Source organism: Corythoichthys intestinalis, chromosome 13 (assembly GCF_030265065.1).
Source record: "Corythoichthys intestinalis isolate RoL2023-P3 chromosome 13, ASM3026506v1, whole genome shotgun sequence".
NCBI lineage: Eukaryota > Metazoa > Chordata > Actinopteri > Syngnathiformes > Syngnathidae > Corythoichthys > Corythoichthys intestinalis.
In genome coordinates this window covers 22,899,243-22,914,800 of record NC_080407.1, presented here as the reverse complement: position 1 = coordinate 22,914,800, position 15,558 = coordinate 22,899,243, and the positions used below count along the sequence as shown (strand labels likewise).

At 38.7% G+C, this 15,558-nt stretch overlaps 1 protein-coding gene across 4 annotated transcripts in view; it reads left to right on the top strand.

Moving 5' to 3' along the window:
- The first annotated feature begins 3,851 nt into the window (after positions 1-3,851).
- LOC130928038 (gastrula zinc finger protein XlCGF57.1-like) overlaps positions 3,852-15,558 on the top strand; it is a 52,636-nt gene continuing 40,929 nt past the window's right edge. For 2 of the 4 annotated variants that reach the window (XM_057854235.1, XM_057854232.1), the window contains exon 1: positions 5,432-6,283. In XM_057854235.1, coding sequence (XP_057710218.1) covers positions 5,962-6,283 — 322 coding nt within the window. In that variant the 5' untranslated portion in view covers positions 5,432-5,961. Of the gene's footprint in view, positions 4,539-5,377; positions 5,402-5,431; positions 6,284-15,558 lie in introns of those variants that run through there. The other 2 variants (XM_057854233.1, XM_057854234.1) reach the window with 2 other exon arrangements.

The following is a 15,558-nucleotide window of genomic DNA, read 5'->3' as shown; positions in this document are numbered from 1 at the left end:
GTTGTTTACAATAAGTGTACACTCAAAATGGCGATTCAACCCACAATGCACTGCGGCTTTTGACAGCGTTACGTCACCTGACAAAGACCGATAGGAGGAATGTAAGTAGCCGTAACAGGTAAACATGATGTGTTGACGAACAATTGGGCGGCACCAGTCAGGAGGAAGGAGTCGTGACGTCACGTGGGTAGGGTCTATAATACATGTTGTAGCCGATATCCTACAAACTACGCCCGCATGTTATGGTAGATATGGTAGACATGGTAGATATCACATGTACTGTATATAGATATAACTAGATGCAAAATGACAGACATGGCACTAAATGCGTTAGTAGACAGCCGCCATCTTGAAGCAGTAGACTTTTTAGGACGGCTCTGTCGTAGAGAACCTTCCTAGCGAACCTAAGTAACTTTTTATATAAAATACTTCTAAATCGGCAAAATCTTGACTTGAATCTATCTTTAAATGATGAAACAGTTTTAAAACTTTCATATGTCGCAAGTAGAGAAGGGAACTAATGCAATAATGGGAGCAATTCTAACAACTTTTAACAGTTGATTCAGGGTAAAGAGTAAATTAGGGTAAAGAATTGGGCTCGGGCCAATTGTACCAAAAAAAAATCACATAGTGTGGCCAATGTTTTTTTTGTTTTGTTTTTTTTTTGAGGGGAAAAAAAAAGTAATTATCACCAATGACTTTGCCAAGTAACTAATTACTCCTACATTCAGGTAATTGAGTTACTAACGCAATTACTCTTTGGGAGAAGTAATTTGTAACTATAATTAATTACTTTTTTTCAGTAAGATTAACAACACTTGTCTCCAGACCACAGCAGAGGCACCATAACTGACGTCATAACTGACAAATACCGATCTCTCGCTTCCTTTTCAAGCTTCTCCACATAAGGAGTCTTGTCGTTCTTCTGGCTTTTTCCCATTTTGATGTGGATTCGCGTGGCTGCTTACCCGCAAAATTGTCAACAAAACAAACGTGACCGGGGCGGATGTATATGGGGAGAGATTTGTCTCAAAAATATTCTCACAAACACATCCGCGATTCACACATATTTTTTGTACATGCACAAATATATCCAAGATTTTCACATGTATTTTCGAGATCCACAAATATATTCGTGAGTTTCACATGTGTTTTTGTAATCCTCAAATATATCCGTGAGTTTTACGTGTGTTTTTTAATCTTGTGTGTGCACTCATCATGAATTATTGTTTGCAAACATTCGAATTGTATTTGTGAATCGGCGGCCGCGTGCATTTATTTTTGAGACAAACATAACAAGAAACGGTCAAATTTTCATACACAAGCGCATTCACGATTCACACATGTGTTTTTCAAATTCACAAATACGTCCGCGATTCTCACAAATACATTAGTCATTTTCACGTTTTTCAGATCCACAAATACATCCGCATTTTCCACATGTAATTTTCAAATGCACAAATACTTCCGCAAATTTCACGTGTTTTTTAAATGATGTGCGTGCAATTATCATGACTTGACATTTTTTAAGTATTCAGTTTTGCTTATGAATCGTTGGAGCTGTGTTTTTTTAACAGCGAACACGCGCATTTATTTTTGAGACAAACGTCACTCGATGTCTGACCAAGATTTTCTCACACACAGCAAGCCGACAATTTTCACGTGTCTCAAAACACCTCCGCTTCCACCCGATAGGTGGCAGTATGGAGCGCATAGACTGATTCCCAAACTTCGAGAACTATCAAGACGGTCCGTGTACCTTTTGGCCGTTTGTTTTTCCTTCTATATCTATATCCTTCAATATTTGTTTTCCTACGAGTTCGCTTTTACGATAAGCCTTGACCCGGAAAAAAGTTCTTCTTCAACAAGGCATCGTCTTCCGGGTCATGGCTTATTGAATTCTTTACAAAAACAAATCTTTATTCTTGGACAATTAGATGCAGAAGAAAATCATTTTTGTGTCACAACTTTTTAATTGCAACGGGCACCTGATATCTTACGCGAAGTTTTTTTTTTATTATTTTCAGTTACCAGTTAGACCTCAGCAATATGCTACTGTTTATGATGCGATTCCTTCAGGATATATTATGCTGTGCAGAAATGTAAGCCTGCAATTTCAAACTTATCTCCTCCAAAAATACTAAATTCAAGTGTGGGTAAATTATGTTAACTACATTACAAAAATTCGAATAGATACACTCGATCTCTATTTCAGAATGAGATTAGATCCACACCATATCTTAAGTCTTTTTGGAATCAATTTGTTGGAGATATCATTTGGTCTAAGGTATGGACTATCCCCAATATGTTTCCGTTGACAAGTAAGGTCAAAGAAGTCGCTTTCAAAATTATCCATAGATACTATCAAGCGGGACATTGAGACAAACTTTTTTTTTTCTGTGGAAATCATCCAGAGACCGTTAAGCACCTTTTTTTTACCTGCTGTTTTTCCAATAAATTTTGGAAAGAACTTTGCAAGTTCATCATCAGGAACCTACATGTGGACTTCAAACTCAAATGGGAAAATGTCATTATTTGTTTCTATAAGAATCGCAAGAATGAGTGTTTTTATTAATTTTGCTATTGAAATTCTACCTCCACAAATTTATATTTATCAAGTTTTTTTTTTTTTTTATCTCACTTTCATAACGAGAGTGTGTGCTACATAAATCTGTTTTTAAAAAAAAATCAAATCATTCACTTTCATAATGAGAGTGTGCTACAAAAATCTGTTTACAAAAAAAAAAATCTAAAAGCGGAAAAAACAATATTTGTGAAAAACTTTGTGAATAATTGATTACAGCATTATTCATTTTTTTTTCTTTCTGATTTGTAATGTTTGAAATGTTTATGCCCCCTGCCATGTTTGTGTTGTTTTGTTTTTGGTTTGTATTGTTGATTCTTCATCTTTTTTTTTTTTTTTTTTTTTTTTTTTTTTTTGAAAGATGGATTAAGGCTCGTTTCCGTTATTGAATTAGTAGTTTTTAGTTGGGAAACGGGAGATTTCTCTCTCTCTTTTTTTTTTTTTTTTTTTTTTTTTTTTATTAACACACATAAAAATTGGGCTTGTTTTCCAACATTAGAAGGAAAAACGAATGGCCAACGGACCCAAGACACCTGTTTATCTGTTGCCTGGTGTAATGTCACCCGCTAGGTGTCAGTATGTGATCTCTTTTGATGGGTACTTTTGACCTTTCTATGCGCTCCATACTGCCACCTATCGGGTGGAAGCGGAGGTGTTTTGAGACACATGTGAAAATTGTCGGCTTGTTGTGAGAAAATCTTGGTCAGACATCGAGTGACGTTTGTCTCAAAAATAAATGCGCGTGTTCGCTGTTAAAAAACATAGCTCCAACGATTCACAAGCAAAATTGAATACTTAAAAAATGTCAAGTCATGATAATTGCACGCACATCATTTAAAAAACACGTGAAATTTGCGGAAGTATTTGTGGATTTGAAAATTACATGTGGAAAATGCGGATGTATTTGTGGATCTGAAAAACACATGTGAAAATGACTAATGTTTTTGTGAGAATCGCGGACGTATTTGTGAATTTGAAAAACACATGTGTGAATCGCGAATGCGCTTGTGTGTGAAAATTTGACCGTTTCTTGTTATGTTTGTCTCAAAAATAAATGCACGCGGCCGCCGATTCACAAATACAATTCGAATGTTTGCAAACAATAATTCATGATGAGTGCACACACAAGATTAAAAAACACGTAAAACTCACGGATATATTTGAGGATTACAAAAACACATGTGAAACTCACGAATATATTTGTGGATCTCGAAAATACATGTGAAAATCTTGGATATATTTGTGCATGTACAAAAAATATGTGTGAATCGCGGATGTGTTTGTGAGAATATTTTTGAGACAAATCTCTCCCCATAGATGTAGTCCAGGTCACTGAGATACACGAAAGATGGCGGCTCAGGTGGTCGTGATGACGTAGGTGACAACAACCGATAATGTTTTCCCTATCATGTCAAAATATAGATTAAGTTGTATAACATGAATATTTTTATTTTGAAAGGGAAGTTGTAATTTGGGCTGTTTTGTTTTATTATTGAAATCGGCGGATTTACGTTGTGATTGGGCTGGAGACTGTCTGTTGTCTTTCCCATCATGCAATGCTGGTCAGAAAATAAAAAGACTCGCAAAGGTGGAGCAGTTTTTATCTGTGCACGTATTGTTTTTCCGCTATTTCAGTCACTTAACTAAATCGAATTCTCGACGACGTGTCCAGTATTAGCCACATTACGGACTCAAACATCAGATTTCAAGTCAGGGCATTCGTTTAAGTTTTGTCTCCTACTTTAACCTAGCCTAGCTTAGCTGGCCAACTGCTAACACTGCTGCAAGGCACGCCGTCAAGCGTTCAGATATCAAAATATGTTCGCGAGAACTACACCGGCTGCAGAAAAGTTCCAGGAGGAACTTTGTGGATTAAAAGAGGAGCCCCCACGTCACCATGACTCGACTATGTGCAAAATGATGCACGCAAAGGTTGTTCTTCGCAGACTCGAAGGTTGGTTCACTTTCGATGATACGTATACTGTAAACCGGTGTTGTACCGAAATCTGCGATCCGTCGGAATCTGTGACGAAGGAGGGCGATGTTGCCAAAAGCAAGGCCGACAGCAACGAAGATGAGGAATCGAAGAAGGCCACTTACGCTAACGGCGTAAACAGCCATTTGCTACGTAAATGAGGCTATTCATTCGAAGTGGCCGAGGCTTATTTTCCCTTTCACCGAATAAACGTCATGATATTTAATCATGACGCTGACATTTGGAAAATGTCTGCTTCAAAAAATCACATTCATTCATTCATTTTCCATGCCGCTTATTCCATACAGTAGTTATATCATACAGTATATTATGAATTTTTGATGTTTCGAAAATTTCTGCTTGAATACATTACTTTTGATATTGTGAAATAGTAAGCTGCAATAAATTGCGATTTTTCTTCTTATTCTTCCTGACGAGGTTATTGTGTAAATATCCTCTTCAATGAATTACATTTATTGTATGACTTTTGACGTTGTGAAAATGTGTGTTCTAATAAATTACATTGCTGTATTATATTTCTGAGATTATGAAATTATCCGCACCTATAAATTACATTATGAATTTATTACTATTACTCACACACTCACGCATACACAATTTTCGATGTATAAGGACAATGAATGATATAAATGTAAATGCGGTAGTTAGTGTGATTTCGCTGTATTTTACTTATGCTATTTCCCAGCCCATCGAAGGCAATTCCTTACTTATTTGACATTCCCTTACTGTCATTTGAATGCAAGTTTCCTCAAAACGACCACCAGATACTATATTTATAGTGTCACGTTTTCTCATAGGTGCAGATGTGGCTGTCGGAAATGGTGATACTCCTCTACTGTGTCTGAGAACAATCAAGTCACTCTTAAAGCTCTTTGCTGATCTTTTGACACCATCCCAACTGCCCCCTACTATATATCCTCTCAACTGGACCCCCAGAGGGTGTATATTTAATTATTACGTTTTCCGATAGGTGCAAATGTGGCTGTCGGAAATAGTGATACTCCTCTACTGTGTCTAAGAACAATCAAAACACTCTTAAAGCTCTTTCCTGATCCCCTGACACTATTCCTACTCCCACCTACCACATCTTGTCTCAATTTGACCCCCAAAGTCTGTACACTTTATCATGACATTTTCTGATAGGGTCAAATGTGGCTGTCAGAAATTGTGATCCTCCCCAACTTTAGGTGGGGCTGTAACATTGACACTTGCACTTTTGCGATAGCCGATTAACCCACTTTTCAGCTCTGGGGGTCCAATAGACCCTACTCACCTACATCACAAAATGGGCGTGTCGCTGTTTCCGGCCGCCATATTGTACCTATTTTTTTAGACCTATTCTCATTGTTTTCAATTAGTCGAGCAAGTTATAGAGCAATTCATGGAAGCCCCGGTGTTATCTGACGCTGTAAACTCATTGGATGCGTTGCATAAAAGGCGTTACGTGGAAAAGCTTCAGTTTATCCATTCGCCAGATCCGTATTTGATGCCTAAATCGATGTTTTTCGACCCGCTGGCTTCCCCGTCTTTGCCTGACATCTGCTATCCTGATATTTACAACTATCTTGTCCACACAAAATCAGCCTATTCTCACGAAAGTTTGAAAAACTTTAAGAGCTTGGAGGCTTATAAATGCTACGTTGCTGGTTGGGTGAAACAGGTCCTCGTACACGAAAATTCGGCAGGAATCTTGTGCTTGGAAGGTGAGTTACGAAATTTTCAATTAAAAATCTTTTGTTCTTGCTAACATCCACTGTCAAGTGTAATGTATTTCATGTCATTTGTCAATGGAGCTAGGGCTTTTAATGTTTATATGGTTTAGCGATAGCACTCTCACTACATACATACGTGTATGTTGTCGGCGATTAGCCTAGCAATGATCTTAATTGTGGTTGTCAGCCCAAAACCCTCTAAATATATATTAAATGCGTCTTACCAGATATAAAATGACTACTGCATAATCTGTGGTAGTCGTTTGGAGCCCAGTTTTCTCGTCGAATTGCAACAGTCGATTTCTGTCTCCTCTTCGGGTCTCTCGGAATACGGTAAAACTTCAAGTCTCTCCATCTATCATCTCTGTTTTTGCAACCGACCGCCACAAACGACTTCACCATTTTGATTATTAATGTTAACGAGCAGAAAAACACGCCATAATAGAAGGAATTTACGAAGCGCTAATGCATTAACATGACGAGTATACGGACAACATGGCGCGGGGGCGTGGCTGTGACGTCACGTGAGTAGGGTCTATTGAAAAAATATGTACTAGGGGAAGTGGGGTCTGTCATTAGATCAGCAAACAGTGTTAAGGGTGACTTGACTGATTTTAGACACAATACAGGAGGATCACATTTTCTGATGCTGACAATTTCTGTAAGCCACATCTGCACCTATCAGAAATTGTGATCCTCCCTATTGTCTAAAATGAAGTCACCACTAAGGCTCTTTGCTGATTTTCTGACGCCCCCCATACTACATCTCCTCTCAATTGGACCCCCAGAGTTTGTACATTTTGTCATCACTAAACATCACTATCATTAGATCAGCAAAGAGCCTTAAGGGTGACTTGACTGATTTTAGACACAATACAGGAGGATCACATTTTCTGATACTGACAATTTCTGTAAGCCACATCTGCACCTATCAGAAATTGTGATCCTCCTGTGATGTTGAGTGATGACAAAATGTACAAACTCTGGGGGTCCAATTGAGAGGAGATGTAGTATGGGGGGCGGGGGAGGGGGGGTGTCAGAAAATCAGCAGAGAGCCTTAGTGGTGACTTCATTTTAGACACAATAGGGAGGATCCCAATTTCTGACAGCCACGTCTGCACCTACCAGAGGTTGTGACAATAAAAATATAGTTTCTGGAGGTCGTTTTGAGATATTATATATTCAGATGACGGTAAAATAATGTCAGATTAGTAAGGATTTGTCTTTGATGGGCTGGGCAACAGCATAAGGAAAATACAGCGAGATCAATCACAGACTACGGCATACATTTATATCATTATCCTTATGCATTTAAAATTGTGAGTGCATGTGTGGAAGAGTCATAAGTTAAAAGAATGAAAGTAATTTATAAGAGCGGACAATTCCATAATTTCACAAATACAGTACCTAATTTAGAAAAGCGCACATTTTCACAACATCAAAAGCCATACATTTTATGTAATTTATTTAATGGGATATTTACATAATAAGCTCATCATGATGAAGAATAATAGCAATTTATTACAGCGGACTATTTCACAATGTCAAAAATTCACATGATATATCCAAAACTTTTAAAGCATTTTCTTAGTAACGATGTCATGATCGAATGTCACGACGTTAATACCGTGAAAGGGAAAATAAGCCTCGCAACTTGTAGCGAGCCTCGTTTACGTAGCAGTTCACGTCGTTAGCGTAAGTGTTCTTCTTCGTTTCCTCTTCGTCGTTGCTGTCGGCCTTGCTGTTGGCAACATTGCCCTCCTTTATCACAGATTCTGACGGATCGCAGATTTCGGTACAACACCCAAGCTTTTTGCTCTACGGACCAGTGTGATGTGGGCCTTATTTTCCTGGACCGGCAACGTGTGGCAGAAAATGACAGTAAAAATAAAATAAACACGAAATGTGAAGTAATTTCATAAAATACCAAATAGGTTCACAATTAAAGTAAATAAACATTGTTCAACAAATAAGCATGAAAAAATAATTTATATGTTGTATATTTGACAAAATAATCGCGTTTCCGAAGTTCGAGCCTGAAAGGGGACGAAGCTTTACGTCACACAGAGAAAACAGCGATGGCAGCGTTCATACGGCCGCCGTACAAAGCCCTTCAAACAAGGATTCAAACAGCAATATAAGGGATAGATCGAGCGCAAGTGAGGAAATTCAAGTTTTTAAAGAGTTGGAGGAAGAGGAGGAGGTTGGAATTTTATGTTGGACCTTACATGTATTAGCCAGACGCTAATCTTTTTTTATTTTTTTTATTTATTCACATATTTATACACATTTACAAACAAAAACGGGCTCACACATTTTCAACATTCTAACAAGAAACCACAACTAACACTCTCCATCATAACATACATCTTTCTACTTGTTTGCCATGTTTGTATTCATGCACATGCGACACTACACAACACCCCCCCCCCCACTCACACACACACATACTCGAACACAGGGCTTTACAAAGAAATGTTAACTTTCTCAAACAATGAAACCAAATTGAGAGCTTTTGGCTGCTTGATCAATTTCAGAGATCTATACCATATATGAAACTCATTCATCCAATGTTTAGTAGTAAAATCACATTAACAACGAAAACCAAATCCTTATTTTTGCCAGACACACCATACTTAATAGACTCTACCGTCCACATTGAAAGATCAATTTGTTTGGACTGAAGCCAGCTCCGCATATCCTTCCACAACAATTGCACTAGGTCACAATGAAAAAACAAATGGTCCATATCCTCAATGTCATTTTCATAAAACACACAACAATTTGTCCGAAAATTAAATTTAAGTCTCAAAAAGTCATTAGGTATAGATAAAGATAAAGATATTTTGTCCTGAAGTCCTTAATCTCCGCCTTGTTGAAGTCCTTCAGAAAAACATGTCTTTTTGTTGGACCTGGAAACAATTCCTGACACAAAAGCATCCTTATAAACTTATTGCATTTAATATCAATTAAATCAACACCTTGTATGCGGAGCTGTCTCAACCCAGGGGAGACATCAGAGTGCAAAATACCTTCCCTGACCATCAAAATCAAAGGTGAAGGAACGGTTTTTGTTATCCTATTAAATTGCCTAGTCGAACAGTTAACATTAAATTTTGTGCAAAACTCCTCATACTGTAGTGTATTCCCATTTACATCCAGAAGATGAGCAATTGCCCAAACTCCTTTTGAATTACATTCTTCTAAATAAATTGATTTCCTTTTCAACTGAATATACTGGTTGTTCCATATAGGTGTATTATGCGGAGAAAAATTATGTTTGAAAATCATCTTCCAGTAGAGGAGCACTTGTTGATGAAAATCTGACAATTCTATCGGCAGAGAGCGGTCATTAAAGTCACAGCGTAACAAAAATCCTATTCCCCCCAATTTCTGAAAAATCGCATTTGGAATCATATACCAAAAGGATTGTCCATATTTGACAAACCAGACGCTAATCAGGATGCAAACAATGTGCCCACTCGACCTGACATGGACAAGGCCCATCAAGATTACAAGATTGGTAAGATAGAGGCTGTTATTACTTTTATGATTTGAAGATGCAGGCATTTGCACATAATTATATTTTGTTGTCTGATTACATTGTTGAAAAAAAAAAATCAGACTTCATGTTCAAGCAGTTAGCACTTCAAACAAGGATTCAAACAGCGATATAAGGGATAGATCGAGAGCAAGTGAGGAGATCCAAGTTTTATGTACATACATTAATACAAATATATAAATAAATAATGTACTGTGCTTAATACAAGTATAATTCATTCACAATCAAGATTGCAATAACCAAACATTGCGCATTATTTTAAAGTCACATTTTTTCCATTGTTTCCTTAAGGCAGTAGTCGAAGCATTAAACCATTTCAACAAGTTACGAACGCCAACCAATGCTTTAAATTACTAGCAGGAGTGGCGTCTAATGGCGTGAGGAAATGTAGTTTTTTTCACACAAGCGAACAGATTACAAAGCACCACTCCAGTGTTGTCCCGAGACTACATTTCCCATGATTCACTGCGTGACCTGCGCAGCTCGGTGATTCGCTGCGAGACACGCTAGTTGTCAACTGTCACCTGTCAGTGGCTCTCGTAAAACACAAACTAGAAGGCTATCAAGCGATCACCGTGAAAGAAACGCCGAACCGTCCAAAAGCAATGCAATGCTTGAAGCATGAAGGTGGAAATACATAATACAAATACAAATAAATGTGCACAAACTCACCGGCAAAGTGTGTCTCTTACGGCAACGTGACCGTGAATTATCGCGACGCCGACCGCCTTATATGCACATCCACACCCATTTCCCGAATGACAGTGGATTAACCCTTTCGGACAAGATCGTAGATGATGCACAATTTTAACACGCTTAACCTAGCGAACGCAACAACAACTGTGATTGGGGATTGCCACGAGTTAGCTTTCGGCTAACGTCGCTAGCTTCTACTGTTCATTTCACAACAGTTGGTAGCTCTGCTTTGACAAAGTCGTCAGTCATCTATCCAAAAATCACACTTACTTTTTGGCTAATCCTTGATCATAAGCAGACCGGTTGAGGAAGCAGGCATCTTCGAAGTGTTTGCAGCAGAGAACACTACTCGATGATAGCGTGAAATTCATTGGCTTCATGCGAACGAAAGATGTCCATTTACGTGCCCTGCTATCCTTCGGCCAGTCATACAAGTTTTCTTTAGATTGAGAACAATACATCTCCACACACCGCCGTGGCATCTTACCGAGAAGCTATGCAACAATACTGTTCTATGGCACACTTCCCTCGCATATCTCTGTGTGACATAATTTCCGAAGATTGCCGAAGAAAAGCATTTTCGTTGTCAAGGACGTTGCTATGGGTTAAACAAAGAATCTGGAAGGGTTGCGTTAAAAAAAAAAAAAAAAGGAAAATATGCTTATAATTGTTTAGCCATTGATAATATTCGAAAACATGGTTGGCCTTTCGTCAGATTTCCACCTTAAGTGCAGGGAAAATCTCGCTCTCCATACGCGGAATTATTATTATTATTATTTTTTTTAAACAACCATCCAGTTAAAAACTTGACTTGGTTGCAGGCATGATGCTCTCCTTTCATTCGGTTTTGTTGCCTCGTTTGTTAGCTTTTAGCCACATATTATGCAAAACGGACTCTGTTGTAGGCTCCTCTTCTGGCTTCCCTCGTAATAAAGCTGTCCAAAGACGTCGTCGCCCGCAGCACACAGCTAAGAACAGTTAACGTTACTGTTTACATTGCAGGGTTTCCCTTAAGATTTTTTGAAGCTGTGGTGCGAGTGGTGGGCTGCGTCAGAGGCGGTCAGCCCCAACAAGTCGTGCCGCAGCAAAATTGTTTCATTTCATGACAAATGTCTATTACTACGAGAATAAATGACAAACTAATAGTACGAGAATAAAAGTCGAAAGCATCTTGTGGTTTAGAACAGTGGTCCCCAACCAACGGGCCGGGGACTAGTACCGGTCTGTGGCACATATGCTACCGGGCCGCACAGAAATAATTATTTATTAACGACCGCATTCTGGGCTGTGCCTCTTGACACACCATTCTGCCTGCCCACTCTATTGACTAGTCCGAGTAGAGATATGTGGACGTCGCGCTCTATTGGTGGCCCCAATTACTGTGGTGTTTACACACCTCAACCCAGCGTCAGTCAATGTAAACATTAACGCAAGCTGCAATGGCAGACGGGGTATTTCCGGTCGTTTTTCTTGGACGCTCATCCAAAAGGAAAGAAAATCAAAATATCAAGATAATAATAAAACTGGATAGGATGTCGTCATAGAAATCAATTGGAGCTAGCATCTATGTTTTTAATATATCTATGCGCCCTTAGGCGTAGGCGCATCAGATTTGTTACTGGAAATGATAAGCCCACATGCTAGCGAAGATGACTAAAATGGGGTGGCGTAGCTCAGGGTAGAGTTGTTGTCCCCCAACCTCTCCGCCCTGATGAACTCGTCTAAGTGTCCTTGAGCAAGATACTGAACCCCACCTTCGTGTGTCAACAGTAGGTGGATGGCGAGATAGTGTAAAGTGCTTTGAGGGCCTTGAAAGGTGGAAAGGCGCTATACAAGTATAACACCATTTACCATTTAAAAATACTGACGTCTTTGGACAGCTGTTTACAGGGAAAAGGCCACCTGACGAGAAGTCCACTCTGCATAATATGTGGCCAAAGTTAGCAAAAAAAGGCAATGAAGCCTTCAAAGCTGCTTCAGCACATAGAGACGAAGCACCCTGAAATAATGGATAAGCCTTTAGAATTTTTGAAACAAAAAAGCACAAGCATGGAGGACAGAAACAATTAATGTGGGCCTCCAATCCACAAAAGCAAATACACTGGGAGCATCATACCTCATGGTGAACCAAAAGCTAATGCAAAGAAACCTTTCATGATTAGAGAGGAATTGATTATGCCTGTGACCTAGATATTTGACGTCAAGTTTTACGAGAAGCCGCTGTTATAAAAAAAAAGTTTGATTCAGTGTGTAGTAAGTTACATTTTCCCTCCACTTAACGTTCGGTTTTTAGTCCTGTCGTGTTATTTTATATTTACTGTATTTTTCTACCGGTGCGTGGTGCAAAAATGGTTGGGGACGACTGGTTTAGAATGTATGCAAAGTGCGTAGCGGCTTACAGCTACATTACCCTTACATAATAACACAACTTTTTTTCTGGCAGCAATAGTACGACTTTAATCTTTTTTTTTTTTTTTGTTTTTTGACCCTAATAGTCTGTGGTACTGTATCACCACAACAATAAAGGTCCTTCTGTTAACGGACCCTCGTACGTTGACAACTTTTGTCTTTCCAGATAGAAGATGGAAGAACTTAATTGTTACTTGAATGTCAATATTAAGGTCGTTTTCACAGGCTTCAAACAGAATTACATTCATAACTTGAAATACCCCTCTGTGGATCTTTCTCCCGATTTCCAACTCTGCGACGACGTCGTCAGGCACAAGCTTGCCAAAGAAGAACTGATGTGATTTTCAAAATAAAGAGTGTAAGGGAACAAGTCGTATTTGATGTGCTTTCAGACGACATCTGGCAAATTAGTGCGTAAATAATGAGCTAAATATAATCATATAGATGTCATGTTAAATTATACAAATTAAAATTGATTAATTAGAATGTATCTTTTAAATACAGAAAAAAAACCCATCTCATTTGCAAGACGTGGCAGCTTATTTTATGGTATGGTAGTGCGCCACACCCTTCATTGACTGACGCTGGGCTGGTAGAGGCGTGAAAACACCCCTGTAATGGCGGCCAACAACGAGAGGGCGACATACACAAATCACTAGTTGGATTAATCATTTGTTTCAACATTTATTTCAATTTGTACACAGTATTTTTTCATTTATTTCAATATTTATTTCATTCTTTCATTCTCTTTCCTATTGTAACTGCATGAAATAGTTTTATCTGTCATTGGCTCATCAAACTCGATGGGCGAGGTTTGAGTTGATCGAGTCGAGCTATTTCTCCTTCTTTCCCAACATGGGTAGCATTGTGGAGGCTGGCCTGATCGCAGTCATAAACTAAATTCCTTTTTTGTAAGCCACATGCTCATTGCTCAGGGTCCGAATTTTCTGCGTCAACATATTCTGCTGAGTCTAATAAATCCCGAGAGATCTCGTGCAGAACCTCAGCAATCGCTGCCATGTGGTGAAGGTGAAATAAAAGATAAAATGATTTCATGCAGTACAGGGGTAGCAAGAATGAAATAAACAGAAAGTGAAATAAATAAATGTTGAAATAAATACATATATATGTTGGAATAAATGATGAAATAAAAATAAATTAATAAATAAATAAAACGTGAAACATGAATAAAAATTGAAATAAATACATAAATATTGAAATTAAAAAATACATTTTGAAATAAAAGCATTTTAACGACACATATTATCATTCAATTTTTGCACATCTGGACCACCATACAAAGCCGTCGAGTCGCTCATGAGAGGGAAAAAAACACCAGCACCTCTCTGTTTACATTGAAATAAAATGAGTTATTTTCTTTATCACAAATTGTTGCGGCATGTTTTGGTCTTCAATTATATTTTCATGCCGTCAATAGATTAAGAGTTGAGAATCCTGTTGAGATTTATTTTCACTCTCTGTCGATTACATTCAAAATGGAAACGGTGTCGAGCCTGAAGTTTTCCAATGTTTTAGGCATTCATTTCAGAACGTAAAAGCCATTCATTTGCTGCCCTACGCACATACGCAATATATGGCTTGGCCTCTTTTATGCTTTTATTCCTTTTTAATGTATTTTATGAGAATGTTTTTGTTGATGTCTTCCTGATTTTAATGTGGTGTCAATCACTTTGAATTCATTTGTGTTGGATTGGATGACAACAAAACATGATTAAACAAAAAATGGGCAAGGAGGAATTTTCTCCAACAGAAAATTTCACCTGAATTTTCAACAGAATTTTCTCCAACACTGCTGCCTTCGATACAATCAACCACACCATCCTGCTCTCCAGATTAGAATCTTTACACATCACTGGTACCGCACTTTCCTGGTTTCGCTCCTACCTCACTGACCGACAGCAATTCATCGCCATCAATCATTGCACATGCCCTCCTGCTCCCCTACCACAAGGTGTCCCCCAAGGTTCAGTTCTAGGTCCCCTCCTCTTCATTCCCTACATCCTCCCCCTTGGTCAGATCATCCGCAAACATGGACTCCAATTTCACTGCTACGCCGACGACATCCAAATTTACATAACCACACAACAAATCTCGCACAGCACCCAATCCACACTTCAAAACTGCCTCAGTGAAATTAATTCCTGGATGCAAGAAAACTATCTTCAACTCAACAGTAACAAATCAGACATAATCATCTTCGACCCAGCAGCCCACACCATAGACAGTCATTTTTCCCTCACCCTCAACAACTGCACCCTGCCTTTCTCAACACATTCCCGCAACCTTGGTATCATTTTTGACAATAAACTCAGATTCGACCACCACGTCAACCATATCACCAGAACTGCCTTCTTCCACCTCAAGAACATAGCCCGTCTTCGCCCCTCCCTCACCTTCTCTACTGCTGAAACCCTCATCCATGCCTTCATAACCTCCAGACTTGACTACTGCAACAGCATTCTCTTTGGTTCTCCATCCAAACTCATCAATAAACTACAATATATCCAAAACTCTGCTGCACGCCTTCTCACCCGGACCCCCTATAGGAACCACATTACCCCCGTCCTCCACAAACTGC